General features: G+C 42.4%; 1 protein-coding gene across 4 annotated transcripts in view; it reads left to right on the top strand.

Moving 5' to 3' along the window:
• The first annotated feature begins 4 nt into the window (after positions 1 to 4).
• pemt (phosphatidylethanolamine N-methyltransferase) overlaps positions 5 to 20,704 on the top strand; it is an 88,745-nt gene continuing 68,045 nt past the window's right edge. The window contains exons 1-2 of one of the 4 annotated variants that reach the window (XM_055903745.1): positions 5 to 233; positions 8,205 to 8,312. In XM_055903745.1, coding sequence (XP_055759720.1) covers positions 159 to 233; positions 8,205 to 8,312 — 183 coding nt within the window. In that variant the 5' untranslated portion in view covers positions 5 to 158. The remainder of the gene's footprint in view (positions 234 to 8,204; positions 8,313 to 20,704) is intronic. The other 3 variants (XM_055903657.1, XM_055903834.1, XM_055903894.1) reach the window with 3 other exon arrangements.

Genomic DNA, 20,704 nt, shown 5'->3' with positions numbered 1-20,704 from the left:
TTCAGTAGGTTAGAGTTGGGCTGTCGTATCTGTTCTACTATTAATCTTGGTTAAGATGTTGTCATGCATTTGGGTCAGTTATTCTGAAATGCGTTGCTATCAGCACATATAAAGCATTCACGTTCTCAGTCAGTCGTTCTTTCTACCGTGGTGTGTGTATGAGCGGCGTTGCCGACAAGAGAAAGCCCGTGCTGGATTGTTGCGGAGGGCTGAATAACGTGGATTACAGTAAGGTACACGACTGAGTGGGTGATACATATGGTACTCGTGTGTGCGCATGACATTCAGAGAGAGCAAAAATTGGGATGGTATACTCTACAACTAACTATCGTTGATTTGTTGTCACACGTTCAAATCTTTGAAGCGTCATTCGCCACACAGTAACCCGTTTTAGACAAAGAATGTATCGAAACGAATGAATTGCCACGCAACCGCTATAACGTGACATCGACCATTATTATCTATGACAGAGACAATGTGCAGTGTTGCATTCCGTGAGTGTATGTGAGATGTGACCGAGTTGGTTTAGCAACAACGCAGTGCATAACACGTTTAGGTAGTAGGCTTCAGTGTCGCCATGGTGTAGAGTCAAGCTGCTGGAGAGTTGTGGGTCTGACAGCTCACAAATAATATTATAGCCTCTGCTTCTCAATATTGCTAGAGCCTGCATGGCTGGACCGTCTCTGGGTATCACTTTGCAACCTGGACTCCGGGGTTAGACGTAACATAGTAAATCAGGGACACTCAAACTAGAATGAAATGTTACATTTTGTAAGCTATGTATTAAAGGTAACGTGATATTTTCTAAATTACAATTTGTACAATATGTTACACATTTTCAATATGTATGATATGTTACAAACTCCAATTTGTTGTGGCTAATGCTAATGTTAGCTAGGTGGCTAACATTAGCTGGGAAATGGTTAACTAACATGTTAAGTAGTTGCAAAGTAGCTAAAAAGTAGTAAGTAGTTGCTAAAGTTGGCCGTGATGAGATTTGAACATCCAACCTTTGGGATGCTAGACGTTTGCATTATACCCTCACCCGTCCATCACGAACAACCATCCTCCTGACGTTTGCGTTATACTCCCACCCCGACCTTCTGTCTATTGTTACGTTTGGTATGGTTACATGTCATACTAATTTGAGGTCATGGATTTTCGTTTACGGTGTTACGTCTAGCCTATGAGACCAGCCTTCACTTTAGCCTTTTTAAAATTTTTAATTTAACCTTTATTTAACCAATAGGCCAGTTGAGAACAAGTTCTCATTTACAACTGCGACCTGGCCAAGATAAAGCAAAGCAGTGCGACAAAAAACAACAACACCGAGTTACACATGGGATAAACAAACGTACAGTCAATAACACAAACAAAAATCTGTATACAGTGTGTGCAAATGAGGTAAGGCAATAAATAGGCCATAGTGGTGAAGTAATTACAATTTAGCAATTAACACTGGAGTGATAGATGTGCAGATGGGGATGTGCAAGTATAAATACTGGTGTGCAAAAGAGCAGAAAAAAAACAAATATGGGGATGAGGTAGGTTTAATGTCTATTTATAAACTGGCTACCTATTTAATCATGTAACCACTAGCCTCTTACATGATTAACATAGGATTAGCCTACTGTCCTTCATAGTACAATGGTTTTGAATCTTGTTAATGACCACCAAGTGATATCTAGACTAATGCTTTACAAACAACCAGTGGATAAGAAATATCTAATAATGGTTTGGTTATAAGCAGACCTTGAACTGAAGTATTAGCCCACCTGCTTAGACCATCGATTCCTACAACATGTTGGAAATGTAGGCTACATTTCTTAGTGCAAATTATAGCGGGTGTTTAACAGAGAGTCAAACCAGTAACACGTGCCGGTGGGTACACATGGTCAACTGATGTACTGTAGGCTACTTAATTCAGTATCACCACAGAGTAGGCTTGGACATGACCAGTTCAAGTGGTTTGCTGGCCTTTGCAGGCTAGGTCATTGTGTCTATGTGGGGGTGTCCAAAGCTCTTTTCAAAATGAAAAATAAAGTGTTTGCCTTGTGGTAATGGAACTAAACTTTACTGAACCCTGGCCCCTCTCCTCCCCCATTCCAAGCCCAGTTCAAAGTCGGGTATGTCTAAAAACAACAAGTATCAGGTGAGGAAGGCACTATGCCTCACAGTGTGGGGAAACCCAAACAAGCAGCGACGTTTGTTCATGTTTGAATTGGAGGTGGACATGGTGTCACTACTCAGTCGTGCAAGGGTCTTGGGTTTGCAATAAAAAAATATATACAGTACCAGTCTAAAGTTTGGACACCTACTCATTCAACGTTTAAAATAATAATAAAATGTGTGTATATTAACTGGTGTGCCTTGTTAAAAGTTAATTTGAGGAATTTCTTTCCTTCTTAGTGCATTTGAACCAATCAGCTGTGACAAGGTAGGGGTGGTATACAGACGAGAGCCCTGTTTTGTAAAAGACCAAGTCCATATTATGGCAAGAACAGCTCAAATAAGCAAAGAGAAAGGACAGTCCATCTTTACTTTAATACATGATGGTCAGTCAATCCGGAAAATGTCAAGAACTTTGAAAGTGTCTTCAAGTGCAGTCGCAAAAACCATCAAGCACTATGATGAAACTGGCTCTCATGAGGACCGCCACAGGAAAGGCAGACCAAGAGTTACCTCTGCTGCAGAGGATAAGTTCATTAGAGTTACCAGCCTCAGAAATTGCAGCCCAAATAAATACTTCACAGAATTCAAGTAACAGACACATCTCAACATCAACTGTCCAGAGGAGACTGCGTGATTCAGGCTTTCATTGTCAAATTGCTGCAAAGACGCCACTACTAAAGGACACCAATAAGAAGAGACTTGCTTTGGCCAAGAAACACGATCAATGGACATTAGACTGGTGATAATCTGTCCTTTAGTCTGATGAGTCCAAAGTTGAGAATTTTGCTTCTAATCGCCTTATCTTTGTGAGACGCAGAGTAGGTGAATGGATGATCTCTGCATGTGTGGTTCCCACAACACATTGAATTAAACACAACACATTGAATTATTGAACAATTCCATGTTATTGAACAATTGCATTTCATTTATTTTCTTAACCTACACCTAAACCTACACATTCTGAACAATTATAGTTTAAGCAGTATATTGGTAGTTAGTTAACATGCTACCTAACTGATCAACAATGAGAGGTACAAGCTAATAACAAGGCATGTATGCTATGTTTTTGAACAAGCAACTTCACTAGGGTAGGGGGCAGCCTTCGGAATTTTGGATGAAAAGCGTGCCCAAATTAAACTGCCTGCTACTCAGCCATAAATGCTAGAATATGCATAGAATTAGTAGATTTGGATAGAAAACACTCTGAAGTTTCTAAAACTGTTTGAATTATGTCTGTGAGTATAACAGAACTCATATGGCAGGCAAAAACCAACCAACCATCCAACCAGGAAGTGGGAAATCTGAGGTTTGTACTTTTTCAAGTCATTGCCGATCGAATATACAGTGTCTATGGGGTCTTATTGCCCTTCCTAAGGCTTCCACTAGATGTCAACAGTCTTTAGAACCTTGTTTGATGCTTCTACTGTGAAGGAGGGGGGGGGGGTGGGGTGGGAGCTGAATGAGTCAGGTCTGCCAGAGTGACATGAGCTGATCACGCGCGCTCACGTGATTTAGCTTGCGTTCCATTGCATTTCTACAGACAAAGGAATTCTCCGGTTGGAACATTATTGAAGATTTATGATAAAATCATCCTAAAGATTGATTCTATACTTAGTTTGACATGTTTCTATGAACTGTAATATGACTTTTCGGCTGAACTTTCGCCTGGACTTGCCGGCGCCTCGTGAGTTTGGATTGTGTACTAAATGCGTGAACAAAAAGGAGGTATTTGGACATAAATTATGGACTTTATCGAACAAATCAAACATGTATTGTGGAACTGGGATTCCTGGGAGTGCATTCTGATGAAGATCATCAAAGGTAAGTGAATATTTATAATGCTATTTTTGACTTCTGTTGACTCCACAACATGGCGGATATCTGTATGGCTCGTTTTTGTGTCTGAGCACTGTACTCATGGTGTGCTTTTTCCGTAAAGTTTTTTTGAAATCCGAAACAGTAGTTGCATTAAGGAGAAGTGGATCTAAAATTCCATGCATATCTTTTAGCAATGTTTATTATGAGTATTTCTGTAAATTGATGTGGCTCTCTGCAAAATCACCGGATGTTTTGGAACTACTGAACATAACGCGCCAATGTAAACTGAGATTTTTGGATATAAATATGAACTTTACCGAACAAAGCATACATGTATTGTGTAACATGAAGTCCTATGAAGATCATCAAAGGTTAGTGATTCATTTTATCTCTATTTCTGCTTTGTGTGACTCCTCTCTTTGGCTGGAAAAATGGCTGTGTTTTTCTGTGACTTGGCTCTGACCTAACATAATCGTTTGGTGTGCTTTTGTCGTAAAGCCTTTTTGAAATCGGACACTGTGGCTGGATTTACAACAAGTGTATCTTTAAAATGGTGTAAAATACTTGTATGTTTGAGGAATTTTAATTATGGGATTTCTGTTGTTTTGAATTTGGCGCCCTGCAGTTTCACTGGCTGTTGACGAGGTGGGACGCTACATACCCTAGTGAGGTTAACTCAAATAATGATGTGTGCGCTAGGCAGCTCTCTCCAGGTTGTTGTGCTTCTTGGCTGGCTAGCTGCTCAATGGTTTCCTCCAGATATTGCCACTGTTCTCGCTCACACTGCAGTGCACACTGCCACCATCAGCTGTGTGTCTCCGCCAGTTCCAGAAAGTCCACTCCTTGCATACGTACTGTAAGTATGATGAATCATAGATTGGCAATGAAATCCTCTTCATCTTCACTGTCCAACTGCATTGTCACGGAGCTGAAATCCAGCAGAAGAGGATGGAGTGGCCTTTAAGCTGTATGCTGCTGTGGTGCCAAACTGCTACAGAACTTCACTTGGTAGTTTATGCTGGTAACAGATATCACCAGCCAGCTTCAGTCCATACCAGGAGTATGGACTTGAGAGTGTGCAGTGACATTCTATTTCTAAACTTTGACTTGACCACACTCATTTGGTTGAACAGCCATTCAACCTCCGCATTTGGGTTTGGCAAGGAGAGGGCAGCGAGTGCAGATTTGCACAGTTCTTCAAATGGATTTGACCCGGAAGAGTCCGTGTAGTTATTCACTTCACTCCAAAACCCGACTGTATTTTCAGTTGTCCCACCTAAACCGACGGATGTTTTTCCATTGGGAAACAATTATATCAATTGTTTGGGGCTGGTACCCCAGTAACTACACTACTTTAATCATTTCAGTGGTGCCTTTATTGTGCTTTAGCGTTTCCTTAACACTGAACAAGGCCATGTGTTGCAAGGCTTCTAGGTTGTCTGGGAGCCTTGCTCCCCGAATGACCTTTTTGTCCTCTGGCGCAAGACTGAGTTGGTACACCGTGCTCTCGAAAAGGTACCCAAGGTATGGTGATTGACTGAGATGTCCATCAATGGCATCCTTCAGCACATCAATTTTTGCCGTAGGGTTGACTACTCTGCTGCAAATTGATGTTGAGGTGTACCAGATTGTCCAAAAGCTTGACAGGATCTGTTTGCTCTCCCTCAAATGACTTCACTGCAACTTGTACGTCAGACAAGATTGATTTCAAGAATGTCAGGTAAACATAGTTGGTCTTGTACATGTAATGGAGCACATCCGCCATGTAGCAATGCTCACTGGCCTTGGTCATCTAAAAGTGGAGTTTCACTTCTTCCCACTGGCTCAATATACAAGTTACCGCAGGCTCAATCAATAGCCAACGTGTGGCACACACTTTGGTGATCTGCAGGGGTTTCTGGCCATGGCAGAACACAGACAAGCCTGTTTTGCAGGAAATCACGCACAGAACAAGCAGTATGGCTGGTGGCATTGTCATGCTGGAGGGTCATGTCAGGATGAGCCTGCAGGAAGGGTACCACATGAGGGAGGAGGATGTCTTCCCTGTAACGCACAGCATTGAGATTGCCTGCAATGACAACAAGCTCAGTCCGATGATGCTGTGACACACCGGCTCAGACCATGACGGACCCTCCCTCTCCAAATCGATCCCGCTCCAGAGTATAGGCCTCGGTGTACCGCACATTCCTTCGACAATAAACACGAATCCGACCATCACCCCTGGTGAGACAAAACCGCGACCCGTCAGTGAAGAGCACTTTTTGCTAGTTCTGTCTGGTCCAGCAATGGTGGGTTTGTGCCCAGAGGCGACGTTGTTGCCGGTGATGTCTGGTGAGGACCTGCCTTACAACAGGCCTACACGCCCTCAGTCCAGCCTCTCAGCCTATTGTGTAAAGTCTGAGCACTGATGGAGGGATTGTGCGTTCCTGGTGTAACTCGGGCAGTTGTTGCCATCCTGTACCTGTCCTGCAGCTGTGATGTTCGGAAGTACCGATCCTGTACAGGTGTTGTTACACGTGGTCTGCCACAGTGAGGAGGATCAGCTGTCCGTCCTGTCTCCCTGTAGCGCTGTCTTAGGCAATATATTGCAATATATATATATTGCAATATATTGCCCTGTCCACATCTGCAGTCCTCATGCCTCCTTGCAGCATGGCTAAGGCACGTTCATACAGATGAGCAGGGACCCTGGGCATCTTTCTTTTGGTGTTTTTCAGAGTCATCAGAAAGGCCTCTTTAGTGTCCTAAGTTTTCATTACTGTGACCTTAACTGCCTATCGTCTGTAAGCTGTTAGTGTCTTAACGACCGTTCCACAGGTGCATGTTGATTAATTGTTTATGGTTCATTGAACAAGCATGGGAAACAGTGTTTAAACCCTTTACAATGAAGATCTGTTTAGTTATTTGGATTTTTATGAATTATCTTTGAAAGACAGGGTCCTGAAAAAGGAACGTTCCTTTTTTCATTGGGTTTGTCTCGTCGAACGCATACTATTGCTGCTGCAGTCAGCCAACAATGATTTGCAATTTGCTGAAATTGCTGCTGGCCTGCTGCTGCCTGTGCACGAGCTGAGCGCCTGCTGCTGACTTCACTCTCAATGCATTTTTGCAGCCAGCCAGGCAGGTGGCTGGCTGCATGTGACTGTTTGACAGAGAAAATCTTTTTGTGTCATTTAGAGGGAAAATGCTTGCATTTTAACATTTGAGTCACTTTTCAAAAGTTGCTAAAGGTTCCAAATACATTTTTAAAAGTAGCTAATTTTGTTGCTAGGTGCTGTTTGAAAACAAAGTTGCCAGGGTAGTCTGAAAAGTTGCTAAATCTAGTAACAAAATTGCTAAGTTCGCATCACTGGGCCTGTTCTTGCCGTAATATGGACTTTGTCTTTTACCAAATAGGGTATACCATCCCTACCTTGTCACAACACATCTGATTAACTCAAATGCATTAAGAGTAAAGAAATTCCTCAAATTATCTTTCAACAAGGCACACCTGTTATTTGAAATGTGTTCCAGGTGACTACCTCATGAAGCTGTTTGAGAGAATGCCGAGTGTGCAAAGCTGACATCAAGGCAAAGGGTGGCTACTTTGAAGAATCTCAAATATAACATATATTTTGATTAACACTTTTTTGGTTACTACATGATTCCATATGTGTTATTTCATAGTTTTGATGTCTTCACTATTATTCTACAATGTAGAAAATAGTACAAATAAAGAAAAACCCTTGAATGATTAGGCGTGTCCAAACTTTTGAATGGTACTGTATATTATTGTCACATACACCGGATAGGTGCAGTGAAATGTGTTTTACAGGGTCAGCCATAGTAGGACAGTGCCCCTGGAGTGAATTAGGGTTAAGTGCCTTGCTCAAGGGCACATTGACAGATGTACCCTTAGTTACTGGCCCAATGCTCCAGCCACTAGGCTACCTGCCGCCCTATAAATATTCTGCATAAAGCCGTGAATGATATCCAAAATGTATCACATTAGTCATATCAGTCATAATAAAATACTATTTATATACCTACAGTTCATTTTCCCTTCTAGAATAGGCCTACAACTCTGTTCATATACTCAAAGAAAACCTCTAGGCACTCATCAGTAAAAAACTCCAAAGGTCAATGTTAAACTGTCTTTTGAACTTTGACATAACGTCTGAACATAGAATTCTATTTCTGTGCTTCTGATATTTCTCTGTTTCTATGTCTGTCAGGTGGACATGTCAGTAATGGAGGATGTTCTGAAGCACATAGACTTCTATGACCCCAGGTTCTGTGTTGCTGTCATCGCCATCATCTTCAACCCTTTCTTCTGGAATGTGGTGAGTAATCAAAGCATAGATGTAAAATTCATAGAACAGACATTATTTCCATTCAAATTAGTGTTGATGACTAATGAGTAGCCGATGCATAGAAATAGAATTAATAGAATGGACCTTCACATTCAAATGTTTAGTGGCTGTTCTGGCGTAATTCTATTTATCAAACAACTAGAGCAGTGTTTCCCAACTCCGGTCCTCGAGTACCCCCAGTACATATTGAAAATCAAATGAAAGTTTATTCATCGCGTACACACTTTAACAGATGTTATACAGTTGAAGTCGGAAGTTTACATGTACCTTAGCCAAATACGTTTAAACTCAGTTTTTCATAATTCCAGACATTTAATCCTAGTAAAAATCCCCTGTCTTAGGTCAGTTAGGATCACCACTTTATTTTAAGAATGTGAAATGTCAGAATAATAGTAGTTATTTATTTTCAGTTTTTATTTATTTCATTACATTCCCAGTGGATCAGAAGTGTACATACACTCAATTAGTATTTAGTAACATTGCCTTTAAATTGTTTAACTTGGGTCAAACGTTTCTGGTAGCCTTCCACAAGCACCCCACAATAAGTTGGGTGAATTTTGGCCCATTCCGCCTGACAGAGCTAGTGTCACTGAGTCAGGTTTGTAGGCCTCCTTGCTCGAACACGCTTTTTCAGTTCTGCCAACAAATCTTCTATAGCACAGGTGTCAAACTCATTCCATGGAGGGCCGAGTGTCTGCGGGTTTTCGCTCCACCCTTGTACTTGATTGATGAATTAACATCACTAATTAGTTAGGAACTCCCCACACCTGGTTGTCTAGGGCTTTATTGAAAGGAAAGACCAAAAACCTGCAGACACAAGGCCCTCCGTGGAATGAGTTTGACACCCCTGTTCTATAGGATTGAGGTCAGGGCTTTGTGATGGCCACTCCAATACATTGACTTTGTTGTCCTTATACCATTTTGCCACAACTTTGAAAGTATGCTTGGGGTCATTGTCCATTTGGAAGACCCATTTGCGACCAAGCTTTAACTTCATAACTGATGTCTTGAGATGTTGCTTCAATATATCCACATAATTGTCCATCCTCATGATGCCATCTATTTTGTGAAGTGCATCAGTCCCTCCCGCAGCAAAGCACCCCCACAACATGATGCTGCCACCCCCGTGCTTCACGGTTGGGATGGTGTTCTTCGGCTTGCAAGCATCTCCCTTATTCCTCCAAACATAACGATGATCATTATGGCCAAACATTTCTATTTTTGTTTCATCAGACCAGAGGACATTTCTCCAAAAAGTACGAACTTTGTCCCCATGTGCAGTTGCAAACCGTAGTCTGGCTTTTTTATGGCGGTTTTGGAGCAGTGGCTTCTTACTTGCTGAGCAGCTTTTCAGGTCATGTTGATATAGGACTTGTTTTACTGGGGATATAGATACTTTTGTACTTGTTTCCTCCAGCATCTTCACAAGGTCCTTTGCTGTTGTTCTGGGATTGATTTGCATTTCTTGCACCAAAGTACGTTCATCTCTAGGAGACAGAACGTGTCTCCTTCCTGAGCGGTATGATGGCTGCGTGGTCCCATGGTGTTTATACTTGCGTACTATTGTATGAACAGATGAACCTGGTACCTTCAGGCGTTTTGGAATTGCTCACGAGGATGAACCAGACTTGTGGAGGTCTACAATTGTTTTTCTGAGGTTTTGGCTGATTTCTTTTGATGTTCCCATGATGTCAAGCAAAGAGGCACCGAGTTTGAAGGAAGGCCTTGAAATACATCCACAGGTACACCTCCAATTGACTCAAATGATGTCAATTAGCCGATCAGAAGCTTCTAAAGCCATGACATAATTTGGGGGAATTTTCCCAGCTGTTTAAAGGCACAGTCAACTTAGTGTATGTAAACTTCTGATCCACTGGAATTGTGATGCAGTGAAATAATCTGTAAACAATTGTTGGAAAAATTACTTGTGCCATGCACAAAGTAGATGTCCTAACCGACTTTCCAAAACTATAGTTTGTTAATAAGAAATTTGTGGAGTGGTTGAAAACGAGTTTTAATGACTCCAAACTAAGTTTATGTAAACTTCCGACTTCAACTGTAGCTGGTGCAGCGAAATCCTTTTGTACAATTTGCAGCCTACATTCCTGTAATATGAACCATTCAATAATTCCATAGTGTCCTATTGACCTCACAACGGCTTTTCAAATGATGGTTGTCCAAAAAACTGCGTCTATTGATTATCCTAGCTGATCATCATCACGTATGGCTTATCTATAATTTATGGCCTACACGACTTGCAAGGAGATGGGTATTTGATTCAAATAGAGGTGTACATTTTCCTATATACAAAATTACATTCACATTGAGCACGCTCGCTCGCTGGCTCAAGGGTGTTTTTTTCCCTGGCTTGGAAATGACTCAAATTATAAAACTGTTAGTAATTTGAACATGTAGGCTAATAATATGATATCAGTGCCCAACAAAAATTGGACAGTGAACATAGTATTTACTATGGATGGAGCTGAAAGTCCGTATTGCCCAGCGACAGCCCCGAAACCTGAAGGATCTGGAGAAGGTCTGTATGGAGGAGTGGGCCAAAATCCCTGCTGCAGTGTGTGCAAACCTGGTCAAGAACTACAGGAAACGTATGATCTCTGTAATTGCAAACAAAGGTTTCTGTACCAAATATTAAGTTCTGCTTTTCTGATGTATCAAATACTTATGTCACGCAATAAAATGCAAATGAATTACTTAAAAATCATACAATGTGATTTTCTGGATTTTTGTTTTAGATTCCGTCTCTCACAGTTGAAGTGTACCTATGATAAAAATTACAGACCTCTACATGCTTTGTAAGTAGGAAAACCTGCAAAATCGGCAGTGTATCAAATACTTGTTCTCCCCACTGTATATGAGAGAGAGAGAGCTCCCTGCATGTGGAGTCTAACCTATACATATGGTACTGTAGAGACCTCTGTCCAAATGGACACACAAACTCCTCATTCCCCATTAACTGAACAGCCTTCCACTGCCTCACTGAATTATCTCCTGCGTTGCTTAGCAGAGGGAGACCTTTTCCATCACTCTTCTCTTCTTCCCTTTCTTCCATCCATGTTCTTCAAGTACATTGTATCTTTTCTTCTGCTCCCTGCAGGTGGTAGGAACTGAGGTAGCGAGGTAAAATGCATTGTGAGTCATATTCCCCAATATAGCCTAGTTAAAAAGTCCTAAGATTTAAGGTACCGAGACAAATAAAGAGCATGTACTAAGTTATGTTGGGCAAGCTCCTTTTCTTTCTTGGAATGGTACAACCTTATCCGTGTATTTACATGGCTTTGGGTACAGCCTGTCTTGAGAAATCTCCATCCTTTCACCAATCCTGATTGCTATGTCATCAATCCACCATGGCCCGCTGTCACACAGACTCCGAGACAGATGAGTCTCTCATGGCGAGGGTGACGTTTGTGTGTGTGTGTGTGTCCACATTGTTGCGTGCATGCCTGTGTGTGTGCGAGTCTCTCCAGCCAGGGAACACTTGCGCCTCTCTGTTAAGCATGGGGGGGCAGTACAGCGAAGGTACAGTAACACTGTGGTCTTTGTATCGTACGGCGAGTCTTCTGGAGCCTTCTCGTCCTGCACGGCGGTGCTCGTTGCATAACGACTAACGAAGGTGAGCACAGAACGCTGTGTTCCCCCCTGAAACCAAGACTTGGAGAGATTTGTTCCCCCTGACACCCCTTGTGCATCTCATACATAATTTAGATGCATGAAGATGCACCAATACACGTGAAATAAAAACATAATATACAAGCACAGAACACACATGTAAACGCATGGGCACACACACTCTCACTCTAGCGAAGTCAGGACGTACCCAACCCCACCTAGCTATCATGGATGGCTGACCTTTATACACTGTGCAGGATGCACCATGTGTATGTTCAAGGCCTCCTTCCCCACCCCCTGTCCCTACCACCAACAGCTGGGAGAATAGTCTGGCTGGTTCTCTGTGTGCTGAGCAGCGGTTGTACTATTCAGGGTTATGATATTCCTGGTGTACCACATCGAAGCTGATGTTCTTGTCTTTGCTCATCAAAGCAGCACGTTGAGCTCCTTTGTCTTGTCTCTATACCAGAGGGTTAGGGTTACTGTGAATGGAAGGTGATAAACCGCAGCCGCACCGCCGTGATGTGTGTGCGTGTGTGTTTCAAAGAATTATCACGGTTAGGCGAAGTGCCACTTATTTCTTAAAGAAACTACACTGAACAGAAATATACATGGAACATGTAAAGTGTTGGTCCCATGTTTCATGAGCTGAAATAAAAGATAACAGAAATGTTCCATACTCACAAAAAGCTTATTTCGCTTACGTTTTTTGTGCACATTTTGTTTTTATACATCCCTGATAGTGAGCATTTCACCTTTGCCAGATAATCCATCCACCTGTCAGGTGTGGCATATTAAGAAGCTGATTAAACAGCATGATCGTTACACAGGTGCACCTTGTGCTGGGGACAATAAAAGTTGAATCTTAAATGTGCAGTTTTGTAACAGAACTCAATGCCACAGATATTTTAAGTTTTGAAAGAGTGTGCAATTTGCAATCTGACTACAGGAATGTCCACCAGAGCGGTTGCCAGAGAATTTAATGTTAATTTCTCTACTATAAGCCACCTCCAATCTTGTTTTAGAGAATTTGGCAGTACTTCCAACTGGCCTCACAACCGCAGACCACGTGTAACCACGCCTATGATTAAGAAGTTGGAGCTCTTCTCTGTCTGCGTTAACAAGGACAACACACAGGTCTTTCCATCATTGTATGATTTTGTTGTGTAAAAATGAACTCAAGTTTACGGACAGTATCAAATGTGACATAGCGAAGCACTTGAGTGTTTTGGGTGCGCAATTACACAGATTCTTTCTCAAAATGGATGACACAAACAACTGGATTCATTATCCCTTTCATGCCCTGCCTCCAGTCCACTTATCGATATCTGAACAAGAGAGCCTCATCGAAATTCCAACAAGCGGTTCTGTGAAAAGAGAGTTTAATCAGAAACCACTGCCAGATTTCTGGATTGGGCTGCGCTCAGTGTATCCTCCCTTGGCAAAGCGTGCTGTTAAGGCACTGATGCCCTTTGCAACCACATACCTACAGTTGAAGTCGGAAGTTTACATACAACTTAGCAATATACATTTAAACTCAGTTTCCCACAATTCCTGACATTTAATCCTAATAAAAATTCCCTGTCTTAGGTCTGTTAGGATCACCACTTTATTTTAAGAATGTGAAATGTCAGAATAATAGTAGAGAGAATGATTTATTTCAGTTTTGATTTCTTTCATCTCATTCCCAGTGGGTCAGAAGTTTACATACACTCAATTAGTATTTGGTAGCATTGCCTTTAAATTGTTTAACTTGGGTCAAACGTTTCGGGTAGCCTTCCACAAGCTTCCCACAATAAGTTGGGTGAATTTTGTCCCATTCCTCCTGACAGAGCTGGTGTAACTGAGTCAGGTTAGTAGGCCTCCTTGCTTGCACACGCTTTTCAGTTCTGCCAACAAATTCTCAATAGGATTTAGCTCAGGGCTTTGTGATGGCCACACCAATACCTTGACTTTGTTGTCCTTAAGCCATTTTGCCACAACTTTGGAAGTATGCTTGGGGTCATTGTCCATTTGGAAGACCCATTTGCGACCAAGCTTTAACTTCCTGACTGATGTCTTGAGATGTTGCTTCAATAGATCCACATCATTTTCCTGCCTCATGATGCCATCTGTTTTGTGAAGTGCACCAGTCCCTCCTGCAGAAAAGCACCCCCACAAATGATGCTGCCACCCCCGTGCTTCAGGGTTGGGATGGTGTTCTTCAGCTTGCAAGCCTCCCCCTTTTTCCTCCAAACATAACGATGGTCATTATGGCCAAACAGTTCTATTTTTGTTTCATCAGACCAGAGGCCATTTCTCCAAAAAGTATGATCTTTGTCCCCATGTGCCGTTGCAAACTCTAGTCTAGCTTTTTGATGGCGGTTTTGGAGCAGTGGCTTCTTCCTTGCTGAGTGACCTTTCAGGTTTTGTTGATTTAGGACTTGTTTTATTGTGGATATAGATACTTTTGTACCTGTTCCTCCAGCATCTTCACAAGGTCCTTTGCTGCTGTTCTTGGATTGATTTGCACTTTTCGCACCAAGGTACGTTCATCTCTAGGAGACAGAACGCGTCTCCTTCCTGAGCGGTATGATGGCTGTATGGTCCCATGGTGATTATACTTGCATACTACAGTTTATACAAATGAACGTGGTACCTTTAGGCGTTTGGAAATTGCTCCCAAGGATGAACCAGACTTGTGGAGGTCTACAATTCTTTTTTCTGAGGTCTTGGCTGATTTCTTTTGATTTTCCCATGATGTCAAGCAAAGAGGCACTGAGTTTGAAGGTAGGCCTTGAAATACATCCACAGGTACACCTTCAATTGACTCAAATGATGTCAATTAGCCAGGACAGGCGTCTACACAGGCCGGTGCTCTATAGCCAATCAGAACTACAGCAGGCCTTTATACAAACAAGCCATTTGCCACACGGCCTGCCATCATGCACTTTGAACTGGACTGTGTTTACAGGCAGTTGCAACAGCCTGATTTTAGATCATTAGAACGCATTCGCCAAAAGCCACAAAATACACCTGAATGGATTTCTGCAAATATGTAAACAACACGGGAGTCTTCTTACATTTAAACATTTTGCTGATTTAACAATGGGGAATTGTAGCCTCCTCGTCCTTCTGCAGATTGCCTGCCAATGCATGCTTGTCCCTACCAAGCACCCAAGCTAACTGGCTAAAGTTGGCTATCCTGACACGCATGCGAGAACACTTCACTCTGACCATTTACTCGCCGTAGCAGAGCTGGTTAGGATGTTTACATGTAATCTATAGCGTTCTTGATTATCTATTACTTTTTTTGCTTACGTTTACTGACACTTGTCATATTCAGCGGTTGTTGCGCGTTCGTAAAAGTATCTTTAGTTCTGCGCTCTGACACACTTAGACAAGAGTGCTCTGAAATCCGAGTAGATAGCCAGTGTGAATTTGCAAACGCAAGAGATATGCTAACTGCATAAGTCATTCAAGTTCTTGCTAGCTAACCAAATGACACCTGCATCTCTAGCTGTGTATAGCCACCAAAAAACAATGAGGGGAAAAAGTCAGTCACTCACCACTTCCTCCTAGCAGCTAGCTAGCTAGGCTCTGTGTTTTTAGCTTGCTACATAGATACGCTAGCCTATTAGCCACGTTATGACTGACTTGTGATCATTGCTCTTGCTAGTTTGATTGTATTGACAGAGTTAGTTACATTTGTCCGTTTTTGTCCAGAATTTTGAGTCATTGAACTGAAACAGTGCATCTTGAACGGAGGCAGCAAACAATGTACCAGGCCAGCTGTGATTTACAACCTGATAGCAATATTTTTTTGGACTACCAAGAAATGTATTGGTGAATTTATATTAATCATGCATTGAACTGCGTCTATCTATTCTTCCAACAATGCCTTAGTGTATGTCACGGAATGTTGAGTCAAACAGAACCTAATTTTTAAACCTCTTATAAAGTTAGTTTTGTAGCATAAACTGTGAATTTGATATAGTTGACTAACTTCATGATTGTGTGTTTGTTTCATATCTGCAAAGTAGTTCAAACGCTTTTAGATCCACTTTAAACATCAGGTCACCATTAACTTTGTGTGCTAAAATGCTTTTTGCAATGGGAAGTAATAGGTGTACATTTTGATTAGGAAATGTTTCATGGTTGTGTTCTTGTTTTCTTATGATTGGGACCTCCTGGCTTATTTTGTCAGTTTATGGACTGCTTAGGCTGATTGAAAGACTGCTGTCTTTGGGCTGGTTATGTACCAATGTAATTCTTCTGTGAGCTGCTTCATGCGTAATTGATAAGTCGTATACCTCCACTAAACTACTTTGATTCGCATCAATAGGGATTAAGAAGTGAGTATAAGCAATGCCCACTGACAAAAAAAGTGGGTATACAGCTTATACCTGCATATACCTTCCACTGCACCACTGGCCCTTTGTGTTTTGCAAAAAGTGCACTCCCCTACATGAGTGAGCTAGTATTACGCCTGCTGTCCTTTCAGAATCACGAACCTGTCACACACTGAAGGCCTATAGGTTCGCCACTGTGCAAACATGTCTATAATAGATATAGAGGCTGTTAAGATATTGTTTCAAGAAAGGAGTGTATATATTTGGCCTGGCAAAGCGGTTTTATGCTCTGACTGAACGGAAGCTGATAATTCTGACATGAAGAAATGACAGAGTCTTCACTATGGAGACTGAATCAAATGTATCCGACACCGAGACAAGACCTAGACACTCAATATGTAGTCTGGAGACCACTCTCTAGTACTTCAACACTGATTCTGTCCATAGCTGTATACCATATAGTTAAAAGCCTCTCCCAACTTCTCTCTGTTTTTCGCCTGTTTTTCCTGCCCTTCCCCTCCTCTCTTCTCTCTGTTACTCGCCTGATTTTCCTGCCCTTCCCCTCCTCTCTTCTCTCTGTTACTCGCCCTCTTTTTCCCAACCCATTTCTTTCACAGTTCCTTACTTTACATATCAAAGCAATCAGTGTTGGAAGTTAATTCAATGAAACTGAACAAATTGATAGTTGTCTATTGGATAACATGCTGAAAGAAGTCATCTGTTTTTAAGGGCATGCCTTCAACACATTTGCAGAGACTGAGGATCTGCCCCAGGTTTTGCAGTTAGGAGGACAACAAGACACGTTTATCTGGGCTGGTTATGTAAATGCACGCCCTTAACATGCATTATCAGCTGTTTATATAACGCTTTTATCTTTGAGACTCAGATGTAATATTGAAACACCTAAACAATATTGCCTTTGAGTGATTTCTCCCGTCAACTGGTTGATAACAATAACACGTGGCACACTAAATGTCATGAAAGCGGTCATAGTTTGTCGGAATTTGTTTTGTAGCAACTAATGGTATTCTTCTAATACTAGAGTAGAGAGTTTTGGGCTAGCAGCACCAAGCCCTGGTGGTCTCTGAAGTTTGCAGCCAGTTCTTCAGGTCTTTTTTTGGTGGGTCACTCAGATCTTTTTTGCCAGTCATTCATATCTGTTGTTCAGAAAATCTTAACACAAGAAACGCAGTCAGCGAAACTCTCACCATATAAGTAGAGACTAAGGGAAACAAAGAGGTAGAGAAAAATAAACCAACTTGAGAGGTTCTGACTGAGAGAACATTCTAGAATTCTATTGAATCGGTAAAGCACGCGTCCTCTCGCTCTGTGAGAATAACCTAAAAGCATTCAAGTGAGGCTGCGGGAAAGGGGAAAATAAAAACTCAGAGGCTATTCAATAGATCTTTTATATAATTTCAGAGAAAAGGGTAGAAAGGGTAGAGCTTCTTTTCACAAACATCTTACCCAACTTTTCTTTAGCCTATAAATGTCCACTGGCCTTCAATTGAAAGTAAAATATTCTGAGCACTGAGGATTTGACACCTGTATAGGGTTTGTTTGAATACCCTTTGGCTGTTGCCTTAGTTTATATAATTTGCTGAGTGTACAAAATATTAGGAACACCTTCCTAATATTGAGTTGCACCCCATTTTGCCCCCAGAACCGCCTCAATTCGTCGGGGCATGGACTCTACAAGGTGTCGAAAGCATTTCACAGTTAGTACACTGTTGTAGTCAGACATGAGTTAGCTAGTACCACCATAGCTGCATCCAATATTTATTTGTGTCCCAGACATGAGACAAGTTTGTGTGTTCTAGCTGTGCAGAGAAGGGAAGTGAGCTCAGTGAGATATTTCAGCGCTGGTCCTCAATGGCTGCGTCCATTTACGTCTGGTTTGTCGTTCTTTTTAATCAGTGATTTGCTAATGACCTGAGTAACTAGGTGTGTGCACTCAAGGCAATCACTGTGACCATAATTAATCATTGCAGGGGAGAAATGATAGTTAGCAGGTCTGTGGTTCATGAGATTTGAGTTGTGCAGCAGACAGGACTGTGTGCCCGCCCTACCCTTTACTGTAGAATTTGCTTACGTTCCTCTGCAGTGGGCTCAGTCAGCCATGTTGACATTGAGGTAATGGCAGGGTCAGCCTGTCCCTCTTCTTCCTTCTTATCTCTCTGACTCTATGGCTAGCTGGTGGCGCTAACGTCAACCAGATTACTCAATACTTTTACTGATTACACTCTCTCTCACAACCTCTATTTCGTATCGTCTGAGATTCCCATAGATTGGAAAGCTGTCATCCCCCTCTTCAAAGGGGGAGACACTCTAGACCCAAACTGCTACAGACCTATATCTATCCTACCCTATCCTACCCTTTCCAAGGTCTTCAAAAGCCAAGTTAACAAACAGATTACCGACCATTTCTAATCCCACCGTAACAACAACATTCTTATTGGCAGTCTCTACAGCCTTGGTTTCTCTAATGATTGCCTCGCCTGGTTCACCAACTACTTCTCAGGCAGAATGCAGTGTGTCAAATCGGAGGGCCTGTTGTCCGGACCTCTGGCATTCTCTATGGGGGTGCCACAGGGTTCAATTCTCGGGCCGACTCTCTTCTCTGTAAACATCGATGATGTCGCTCTTGCTGCTGGTGATTCTCTGATCCATCTCTACGCAGACGACACCATTCTGTATACCTCTGGCCTTTCTTTGGACACTGTGTTAACTAACCTCCAGATGAGCTTCAATGCCGTACAACTCTCCTTCCGTGGCCTCCAACTGCTCTTAAATGCAAGTAAAACTAAATGCATGCTCTTCAACCGATCGCTGCCCACACCCGTCCACCCGTCCAGCATCACTACTCTGGACGGTTCTGACTTAGAATATGTGGACAACTGCAAATACCTAGGTGCCTGGTTAGACTGTAAACTCTCCTTCCAGACTCATATTAAGCATCTCCAATCCAAAATTAAATCTAGAATCGGCTTCCTATTTCGCAACAAAGCATCCTTCACTCGTGCTGCCAAACACACCCTCGTAAAACTGACCATCCTACCGATCCTCGACGTCGGCGATGTCATTTACAAAATAGCCTCCAACACTCTACTCAACAAATTGAATGCAGTCTATCACAGTGCCATCCGTTTTGTCACCAAAGCCCCATATACTACCCACCACTGCGACATGTATGCTCTTGTTGGCTGGCCCTCGCTTCATACTCGTCGCCAAACCCACTGGCTACAGGTCATCTACAAGTCTCTGCTAGGTAAAACCCCGCCTTATCTCAGCTCACTGGTCACCATAGTAGCACCCACCCGTAGCACGCGCTCCAGCAGGTATATCTCACTGGCCACCCCCCAAAGCCAATTCTTCCTTTGGCCGCCTCTTCTTCCAGTTCTCTGCTGCCAATGACTGGAACGAACTGCAAAAATCACTGAAGCTGGAGACCCATATCTCCCTCACTAGCTTTAAGCACCAGCTGTCAGAGCAGCTCACAGATCACTGCACCTGTACATAGCCCATCCAACTACCTCATCCCCATACTGTATTTATTTATTTATTTATTTATCTTGCTCCTTTGCACCCCAGTATCTCTACTTGCATATTCATCTTCTGCACATTCTACCATTCCAGTGTTTAATTGCTATATTGTAATTACTTTGCCACCATGGCCTATTTATTTGCATACTGTATATAGACTTTTTTTCTACTGTATTATTGATTGTATGTTTGTTTATTCCATGTGTAACTCTGTTGTTGTGTCAAACTGCTTTGCTTTATCTTGGCCAGGTCACAGTTGCAAATGAGAACTTGTTCTCAACTAGCCTACCTGGTTAAATAGCGGTCTAATAAAAAAACTGATTACACTCAGGTTACAATGTCAATCAAGCTAGATTCACGACCTAGCATTAGACGATGGTGCTCTTTGCCCCAAAATGACTTTCTACACTGAAATGCAATAGGGTTTTCCCAAACTCGGTCCTCGGGACTCTAATTGCACATTTTAGTTTTTTGCCCAAGCACTACTCAGCGGATTCAACTAATCACAGTGCCATCCGTTTTGTCACCAAAGCCCCATATACTACCCACCACTGCGACATGTATGCTCTTGTTGGCTGGCCCTCGCTTCATACTCGTCGCCAAACCCACTGGCTACAGGTCATCTACAAGTCTCTGCTAGGTAAAACCCCGCCTTATCTCAGCTCACTGGTCACCATAGTAGCACCCACCCGTAGCACGCGCTCCAGCAGGTATATCTCACTGGCCACCCCCCAAAGCCAATTCTTCCTTTGGCCGCCTCTTCTTCCAGTTCTCTGCTGCCAATGACTGGAACGAACTGCAAAAATCACTGAAGCTGGAGACCCATATCTCCCTCACTAGCTTTAAGCACCAGCTGTCAGA

Source organism: Salvelinus fontinalis, chromosome 1, assembly GCF_029448725.1.
Source record: "Salvelinus fontinalis isolate EN_2023a chromosome 1, ASM2944872v1, whole genome shotgun sequence".
Taxonomy (NCBI): Eukaryota; Metazoa; Chordata; class Actinopteri; order Salmoniformes; family Salmonidae; genus Salvelinus; species Salvelinus fontinalis.
This window is presented reverse-complemented; position numbering and strand designations above follow the sequence as displayed.